This window comes from Asparagus officinalis, chromosome 8 (assembly GCF_001876935.1).
Source record: "Asparagus officinalis chromosome 8, Aspof.V1, whole genome shotgun sequence".
Lineage (NCBI taxonomy): Eukaryota > Viridiplantae > Streptophyta > Magnoliopsida > Asparagales > Asparagaceae > Asparagus > Asparagus officinalis.
The window spans coordinates 125,447,476-125,457,784 of NC_033801.1; the positions used below are offsets into that span (position 1 = coordinate 125,447,476).

At 33.8% G+C, this 10,309-nt stretch overlaps 1 protein-coding gene across 2 annotated transcripts in view; it reads left to right on the forward strand.

The window, feature by feature from the left end:
• LOC109822233 (dihydrolipoyllysine-residue acetyltransferase component 1 of pyruvate dehydrogenase complex, mitochondrial) overlaps window positions 1-10,309 on the forward strand; it is a 33,328-nt gene that overhangs the window by 14,341 nt on the left and 8,678 nt on the right. Inside the window, exons 14-16 of one of the 2 annotated variants that reach the window (XR_002242059.1) lie at window positions 627-697; window positions 803-863; window positions 9,294-9,712. Coding sequence is in view for 1 of the 2 variants with exons in the window: in XM_020388397.1 (XP_020243986.1) it covers window positions 627-697; window positions 803-863 (132 nt within the window). In the remaining variant the exon portion in view is untranslated. The remainder of the gene's footprint in view (window positions 1-626; window positions 698-802; window positions 864-9,293; window positions 9,713-10,309) is intronic. The other variant, XM_020388397.1, reaches the window with a different exon arrangement.

Below are 10,309 nucleotides of genomic sequence, written 5' to 3' on the forward strand. Positions count from 1 at the left end.
CATTTCTCATCTTTTTCATTTCTTTGTGGACTTTAGGAAGAGCACTAAGCTTGTCAGGGTAAAAAACATGAGGTTTTAACACACGGGACTACTAGTCCCCGTGTGTTTTCTGGGTTGTGCTTAGGAGGTGATTAGCGACAAACACACAAGACTAGTTGTCCTATGTGTTTTCAACGCCAAATCTAGCAAAATCGACCTCTTTTTGGCCAACCTTGATGAGCTAGCCAAAAAGAGGTCGATTTTTCTAATTATTTAGCAAAATGTTGTTTTTGCTAATTACTTTTTTAAAAGGATCATTTTTAAAAAAAAATTCTCCGCCAGATGAAACATAACCAGTCTAAACACCATTTGCTTGAAAAGGCAAAATAAAATCAATGTATATCAAACAAACTTGACAAAGCTAAATGATGCTACTCTTTGAACTCTTAACTTCTTAATCGGACTATTTCTATTTCTTTAATCCAATTTATGAGTAGTTACATGATCGCAGAGGTGTAGTTTCTGCTTTGAAAATTAGCACTTCGCAGCCTTCAAGCACCTTATTATCTTTTTAACAGGTGTAATATGTAAACTTTCAAGTTTGGTTATATGATATTTATTGTCAAGGAATTTTCCCCCCTTTCCAGGTCAAAGAATTGGCTGAGAAGGCACGAGCAGGGAAGCTTGCTCCTCATCAATTTCAAGGTGGAACTTTCAGGTAGGTGTGCAATCATTTCAATATTCCTAGTTGATGGTCATCTGTTTTTTTCTTTTAATAAGATTAATTGTAACCATGCTTTTTTAAAAAAAACTTTTATTGCAGCATTTCAAATCTAGGGATGTTTCCTGTGGATCATTTCTGCGCTATAATTAACCCTCCGCAGGTTTGGCCTTTAATGTTTTGAAGAACATTTAGTTCCTTCACCTGTGCAATGTTATATTGCAATTTTCTTTCCAAACTGTACAATGATTTTTGTTTTCATTTGGTAAGTCATCATTAAGATTCTTACTATAGTAGTGATTATGAAGCCAAAGAAGTGATGCAATGAATGGTTTCCGCACATACTGCAAATTTGATGATTGTAACTATTTTGTGCCAAGTTAAGAACTTTGTCTGTTGGCCCATTTGGCACCAGTTTATCTGGGATTTCGTTTTTAGCATGCCTGATAGGTTCCTTTTAGTTAATGAGGATATCATCAAGATTGTCTGGAAGATATCAGAAGCTATTGTCAAAGGGGATTTCCTCTGCATGTTATTCAAATTTGAGGGATGCAACAAATTTTCCATAGTAAATACCAGCTCCATATTTTTGGGCTCATTTGTTAATGCGTCAAGGGGGTTCATCTCATTGTACTAGTAGGATTAGGAAGAGTTAAAGTCATCAGGTAGACAAGTTAAGAGTTGTTCCTCTTGAGATTAATCAACTCTCATGTTGCTCTTTAACAAGCTTAAGAAATGAGAGATTATGCTAAATACCTAGGGGCGGTTCTACATGGAGCAAAGTGGTGTCTCGCGACACCTCTCTGCTCCACATAATATAATACCCACCCACCTAAAAACCCACAACCACTACAAACTCTACGTGTGAAAATATTAATTGACCCCACTAATTGATAAAGATGTACTTAACAGTGTTATTGATGATGGTTGTGTACTTTTTTCAAAATATGCACTTGTCGCCTCGTTGAGGACAATTGTAAATTTTTATTAATTATATTGTCATCACTTTCCAGACATCCTGAATCCGCCGCTGTAAGTATCGTAAATTTAGTCCTCTCTATTTGCCAAACGAAAAAGAAGTTAACCCCTCTTGAAAACATAGAATACCAGCCAATTGATCCTTTGCAGCATACATTAACTATCATAATGCCCCTTAATAACACCCCCATTAACATGTTGTTGATAGAACACTTTAGTTCTGTTACAAAATTAAAAGTTCCACTGGCTGTTTTTGGCTGCTTCTGGCTTTCTAACACTAAGAGATAAATATTTTCTTTCACCCCTTGTTTATCTTTGAACTTGATTCTTGTTCATTTCCCTTGAGAAAGCCAAATAAATCTTCTAGTTATGTCCAAATGAAAGTCTTAAAGTACAAATGCAACGTGGCATGAGAAATATGTTTAAGAGCTAGGTAGCAGACTGGAACCTTTGCTATAAAGTGAATTTTATTTACGAGCACAAGTAAGATGTTAAAGTCAAAGAGCTACGTAGCGGCAGAGTCTTTGCCGTAGAAAACATTTTTGTCTGCAAACATGTTTTAAGATAACACTACTAACTAGTAGCTAACTGAATCTTCGTCATATAGGAAATTTTATTTGCAACACTAGGTTGTCTAGGCCTTGGGTATAACGCCTAGAGCATAGGCGGAGCTTTTCCTTTTTTTATTTTTGAAATTACAATCAATGTTATTGAAATCGCTAGGCACCTCCAGAGGCCAAAATGGTGCCTAGCACTTAGGTCCTAGGTGTCACGCCTTAAAATAGCAGCTTAAAATAGCAGCTGATAATAGATACGGGGACGTGATAGCAACGACTCGTGCACAAGATAAATCTCATGCACGTGTCAAGCCTGACACTTCTTATCACATAGTTTTTCTCAAAATATATAAATCTGTTGATGATAGAAGTTCAAAGCAAAGTGTGTGTTTGTGTATAGCCAGTAAGTACAACTCCATCGTTACAAGCATTTTACATTTTACGGAACCAAAATACATTGTTTGGCTGTAGATAACACAAAAGAGGGGCTTTCCCATATTAACACCTCCTAGTAACAGGCCACAACCAAAAGTGCAGCTTATATGTGAAACTATGTCAGATCTGGAAAAAAATTGAAAGCAATGGGTGAGCTAAAGCTCAGTAAGTACATTTCCTATTAGAGTCCCTAGATACCTAATAAAATAATAATTTTAAGAAATAGTGAATTATAGATTTTGCACTTAAAATTCTAAAATGACAAAATATTATGTTAAAGAATACATTATTATTATTTTCAAGAAAGAATGTGACATTTTAAATTCTTTCTTATGTGAGAACTGAATGTAATGTCATAGATTCTTAAATCAAACTTTTTGAAATCAATATAAATTTTGAGAAAGAACAAACTATTAAATTATGTGCAAAACTAAAATATTATTGTTTTTCTCAAATTCATAATCAAATGACAGAATCAAAAAAACACGATGGGTTGTTTACATAGTTTTAATTACTTCCTCATGTCACACTAATACTATGAAGTATAGCCTAGTAGCATGAGTTTATGCATCACATAACAAATAATTATATGGAATAGAATGCATATAACACTGTAATAGGCTGTCGGCCAAATTACAAATGCCCAAAAAAGTCATATCACAAATGTCCAATAAGACCACATAAAGGTGCATTCACTATATGGCAAGCACAACAGAACTCTCCATATTGGACTATTGAGGTTTGAAAACATCGAAATTCTTTAACAAGCAATGTGGATTCTAGAGTCCTATGGATTTTAGTGATGCCTCCCACCGCGTTCACGTGATGTAGCACTTATTCCTGTATGACACTTACGCTCTACATTTCCAAGCTGATTTATTGCTTTGAATCCATTTGCCAATTGCTTTATTTCAAAAACACATCACTCGTACCTTAAAAATTTTGGTATAGACTAGATCACTTTGTCAAAATTATTAATGCTTTCAAATCTAATGGACGAGTGTAAAACTCGTCATATCAATAAAACAACTTACGAATTTTACTTTCATCAATTTTTTTCTTTCAAATATCAAATGACGAGAAAATTTCTTGAATTCATCAAACTATTAAAACACCTTCAACATACTTATACCTTCAATGACTTTTTTGAATAAAACAATATTCACACATTTATTTGAGATCACATGTGAACTAATTCATTTCAATACTTTTTATATGAAACTAAATTTACTTTTAATATCTCATACGATATCAAAATCATATTATTAGGATAAGTTGCTAGAGTATAAGTCAAATCACATTTCATTTTATATACATGAAAATAAAAAAAATATTCTATGGAGCACAAGATCAATAGATATATTAGTGTTGATTTAGATTATAAAAACACTAGTGAGAAATGAACTCACCTTATACTATCCGAGTTTCTCAAAATATGATCCCCCGTCGCTATCAACCAAATCATGTAGTATAAAGATATAATATTAATATTAATTCAAGAGTCAAGACAAACTCATGTTATAGGTTAATCACTCTATAATCTAGGTCCAAAGAGAGTCAAACGTAATCAATTAGTAGTCAAGACCCGTAAATAGGGTTCACATAGACTTATTACTAATCTTAGCAATTTATCATAATTTTATAACATCCCTTTAAATATTCTGGACCTATTAACAAATTATTACAAGCTCAGGGGCTATAAATAATTATCCAAGCCCAAATTAACTTTACACTATTCAGTTTGTAACTGTTTACAATTTCTGGAGCATCTAGGGGTTTAAAACTAATTGTTTTCTAGTCAAATCCTACATTTCAACTGCATTTGGGCTTTTCAGAAGTTATTCAAATTAGGTTCTAGGATAATTTTCCTTTCCTCTAGGGGGGTTAGTTATCTAGAACTTTTTAAGTTGAATTGGGATAATTGGTAAAGTGAGATAATTTTTTGACACGATGATAATTTAGTGGAACAATGATAGATAATTTTTAAAGTGGATTAATTAGGTAGAATACTTTGGTGGGATAATAATGGATAATATTACGAAGTTGCATAAGTTGGTAGGATAATTTGGTGGGGGTAATGGTGAGTATAAATTACTATTGTTAATAATTATATATTAAAAATAATATAAGATTGATAAGCAATTGATTAGTCCAGTAATAACTATAAAATATAATGTAATAAAACATCACTATTCATCTCAAATAATAAAATATTTTACAACTAGTAATAACTATAAAATATAATGTAATAAAACATCACTATTCATCTCAAATAATAAAATATTTTACAACTAAATAAAAATCTAAATCCCTAGAGAAATATTTTACAACTAAATAAAAATCTAAATCCCTAGAGTGACTCGACTTCCATCATCCCACATGGCCTTTGCCATAGAATTTCTCTAATCTCCTACAGCTGCTCGTTGAGTTTGTAACTCGTCTTCTTCATCGGAGTCATCATCTGCATCAATAACATTTCGTGGAGTTTCTAGTGGAGGATCATAAATGTCGAAGTCATCATTTGTATTATCCAATCTTAAACAATTATGCAATCCTACGCATGCAATGAACATCTTTATTTGTGTGGCATATGGAAAACCTAGATGTTGGCTCTTGAAATAGTGAATCTAGACTTAAAAACTTAAAAGATGCGCTCGACACAATTTCTAAGAGACACATGCCGATGGTTGAATTTTTTTTTTGAATTTCGTGGTCGTCGATTATTAGCAGAGCCGAATTCTAAAAGATGGTACATTTGACCTCGGTATGGAGCAAGAAATTGTAGCCTATTTGGATAGTCGCAGTCAACTAGATAAAATTTATCTACAAACAAGAATAAGAATATGAATGAGAAAAAATATTATAAAACTAAAAATTATTCTTTAATTGATAGAATACTATGTAAAGATTATTACTCTGTGGAAGTGGAAGTCCATAAGGTCTACTCATTGCATTCTGCAAGACTCTTGCATCATTAGCGGAGCCCTCTCACCCAGCTAAGACAAATGAATTTGAGATCAAATGTGCAAGCTGTCAAGACGTTTTGAGAGAGAAAACCATGTCTATTTTGATAGGGCGTCTGATCTATGTTATACACCATGCATGGTATATGAATCCATCTATTGCACCGATACAGTCCTGAATAATCAATGTGTTAGACCATCTCAAGTGATGTGTGTGTGGGCGCGCACGCGTGTGTGCACAAGTGTGTTTGCGTGTGTGTAAGAATTACCTTGAAATAAGACCAAAAGCGAGATTCTGATTTAAACTTATCAGGTGGATCAGTAAGAGGTGATGTCATCAAACATGATGCTAAAGATACCATGACATATAATGCTTTATTGAAACATACACCGATAGTCTATTTTGAACGACCAAATCGATCAGTTGCAACAAAGTATCGTTAATTCTGACTAACCGTGGGAAGTAAAATAGAAATCATCTCTTCAACACTAACATATGTCTTGTATATGGTCCCACTTTCTCAAGATATTGCATAACTTCATGAAGCAATCTGGGTACATACGGTAAATTCTACGAAAATCTTGTGGATTATTATCCATCTTGGACTATAAGTATGTGAGACCAAGATCTGTAATACCACGTCGAGGACTTCGAAAACTAAGTGTGTTTGCTATGAACTCTTGTGATAGAAGTTCTGATACCTTTGTGGTCATATCTGCAGCCTCAGCAGCTAATTCGATTATGCGAATTAAAATATTATCATCTAAGCCTTCATGATGAAAATATAAAATGGGCAAATTCCACCTACTCAATGAAAATAAATAGTTTGACAAATAAACAAAAGCATAGCAATATCCTAAAAATAAATAGTTTTGACAAATTAAAATGAAATTGATCCTAAAAATACTTTCCAAATCTCAGAAAAAAAACATGACATTATCCTAAGTTTCACCTACTCAAGGAAAAATAGTTTGACAATATGAAATTCCACATAATCCTAACACCATAACAACTCTTAAAAAATATAGAAATATCCTAAACTCTTAAATTATCGTCTCTAAATATCAGTCCAAAGAAATCAGAATCATAATATTCACCATTTGGATAAGAATTGGCTTGAGTCCCATCCTTACCATCATTCAATATCTCACCGGTCAACCTAAAATGTAGAAACTCATAGCGGTCTTTTGCATCTATGTCAATAAAGGCATCTTTCATGTCCTGTGCGATATTGTCACTGAGTATATTTCATTTTTGTGGCTTAGTCAATGCAGAAGTAGACATAACAGCATCAACCTATTCTTTATTCCGACCTTTTCTTATCTTCCTCATCTCATCAACTAACTCATGAAAAGCTTTATCTATAGTGACAACTCCCTCTCCTACCTCTTGCAACGTTAATTGGGAAGATGTAGAGGATGTGGCTGCAGTACCAATTGACCTACGTCTTCGTTTACCATTATTCAAAGTGGATGGTCCAGAACCAAAAAATGGCACACTGTCAGTGGGAACGGTGGTAACAGGTTGCGCATCTACAATAGCATCTCCTCCATCTGGAGATTCCATCTCAGCATCAGCACTAAGTATGCCCTCCCTAACCACTTCCTTAAGTGTGCTTCATCCAAGCCATCAGGACCTAAACCTATAGCTCCTCTGCCAGAAACGCCATGGTCTATACATACCATTTGTATATCCTCAAAATTCTTAAATAGTTTATCTTTGAGATTTGGAGTATTTAGACGGGCCTAAAACATTACATATGAAAGTAATTAATATTATGTTCAAATTAATATATATAAAATAACATGACATAAACTAACTTCTAAAATGTCATTCCACACTTCGTTGGGACAAGTAAATTTCCGTGTGCTAGGTCCCAACCAAAACCAGAGTTATTTTCATCAGGATCTTCACAGGTGCAATCTTTCTCTTCCATTGCTTTATCTTGTTCATTACATAATTATATCTAAACTCTTTGCCAAAATTTTCAACTAGAGGGGTTATCACATTCCTTAGAATCACATGCTTTTTAAAACTGTCATTTGCTTGTTTATTTCCATTCTTAACTTCCTCTACTAACAGTCTAAGCAATTCATTAGCCTTTGCTTCAGTCCATGTCATATAATCCATTCTTGCTCTTTTCTGTCCCTCCATTCTTGCTCTTTTCTGTCCCTCACTTCCTAGACCTTGAAATATTTCTTCTTGATCCCGACTCTGTGATCTTATGTTCATCCAATAACAAATTCAAATTTAACTTTTCAAAATCTCATCTATGGAATTGGATTAAAATATATTTGCATCTGATATAAAAAGAACAAGCACATATATAATACTACTACTACTAATAATAATAATAATAATAAAATGAATAATAAAATGACTTCATTAACAGAAGTGACATTGTGCTCCCCTTTTATGATTGGAATGAATTAGAGGATAACTTAAGGGATGAGAGACCAAACGTGCCTTGAAGGATATGAGATCCGAGAGTAGATCAACGCTATACTTACTCAAAACTGATTAGCGTTAGGAGATGGGCCAACTATCCATAGTTGTAATATATGATAGGTATAGAAGATGAACATATTTCTTATACAAATTGAAGTTTTATACACATTCTAATTCATATATTTTGATGAACATCACCAGCATTATTTTGACTTTCATATACTTACAGTTCACGAAAGTACAAACGTATAAGAGAACGAAGCCAAGTCCCTACAAGCTTTAAAAAAAAGGCAATTGCTCACTTGCCAAGTTAGAAACTATATAACACCGGACACGTCGAAGACATTTCAAGTAAATGATATATAAAACCATCAAATAATTTAAGAGTTAGGATCAAACTATGTACTGTTACAAGGTAACTTATTGAACAGGAAATCGTTCTTTTTCTAGGAAATGAATTGGGCAGGATAGTATTGTCCTTTCAATTTTTAATTAAAGGAATTTTTATCGGAGAGTTAAAATAGAACTAAGTTTACATCTAAGAGTCCAAGGACTAAGTACAGAGGCCAGTTTGAGTATGGAGCCCAAGTATGATGACCAAATTGGTGTTTTAGCCTACCTAATAATAATATGTACATGATCCATTTACTGCAATTTTCTTGTATTATAAAGGATAGTTCATTTATAGCTGGCAATTAAGGGATATTGGTCTAGGCTACCGATGCAAATAGAAGGTTGAAACTAAGGATGAGTTATCATTACTATCTTGTTTAATTCTTGCCATTTTTTCTGAATATATGTTGTTTTTTCTTACAATCGTGGGAATTGGTAAGTGCTTCCTTGGCATAACAAACTAAAAAAGTTCGAAGTCCGCTATAAATTCTTGTAAACAAGTAAAATAATGCCAAAAGTGTCTTCTTTAAGAAAAGAAGTTACCCATTGAGTTAAGTAATGGTTTACAGATTATTTGCAACAATTAAATTGTTTAATTTCTCTTGAAGCCCCTTCTTAATGGTGTTGGATAGTTGCATTTGTTTATAGTGGTGCGTTTGCTGCACATCTGGTATATTTCTAAATCGATCTTTTCTTCCCTCCATTTATTGCATTCTTCAAAGAATTGAATCATCCTAGTTTATGTGAAATTCTGTGTATTCATCTCCAAAGAGTGCTCAATGTAAGTTATTTTTCTTTCACTGCATGTCTCAATCTAGGATACACAGCAGTCAGATGAACTATTGCAGGTTTTAACAAAATGAAAGAGTAACAGAACTTATCCTAGTCAGAGTACGGTAATGCCAAAACAATTCCCGTCAGAGTACGGTAATTATCGACGCAAATTTACGGTGGTACCTGAGTTCATGGACGGCGCCGGAGGGGTTGATGAAGTTGGAGAAGATGATTCATTGGAAGCGCTCTTCTTCGAAGGGAAGAGGATCGGAGACGACGCACTGGAAGCGCTGTTCTTCGAAGGGAAGAGGATCGGAGAGAAAGAGGCGGAGACGATGCACTGGAAGCGTTGTTCTTCGAAGGGAAGAGGATCGGAGAGAAGAGATGCGGAGAAACGCACTGGAAGCGCTGTTCTTCGAAGGGAAGAGGATCGGAGAGAAGAGAGGCGGAGAAATTTAATGAGGTAGAGAAATTAACCGAGAGGGTGGGAGGGGGCGTATTTGTACGTATTTCACTTTCTTCCCAATTGTTGATTCTTTTCAATGTGTGAGATAATTTGCGAGAGGTGAACTGATGGCTCTATATATAGGTAGCATAATTAGTGAGATAATTATGACAAACTATCCCAATTCTAATTCTAGTAAAATTCTATAACGTAGCAAAAAAATAACAGTTCTAGCTCTACAAAAGTTCTACTTGACTAACACTATAAAAAAAATATCACATTTCTTAATTCTATGTGACTAACACCTTAAAAATTTATCCCAGAGATTATATCCCAATTCTAATTCTAGTAAAATTCTATAACGTAGCAAAAAAATAACAGTTCTAGCTCTACAAAAGTTCTACTTGACTAACACTATAAAAAAAATATCACATTTCTTAATTCTATGTGACTAACACCTTAAAAATTTATCCCAGTTCTAATTCTAGTAAAATTCTATAACGTAGCAAAAAAATAACAGTTCTAGCTCTACAAAAGTTCTACTTGACTAACACTATAAAAAAAATATCACATTTCTTAATTCTATGTGACTAACACCTTAAAAATTTATCCCAG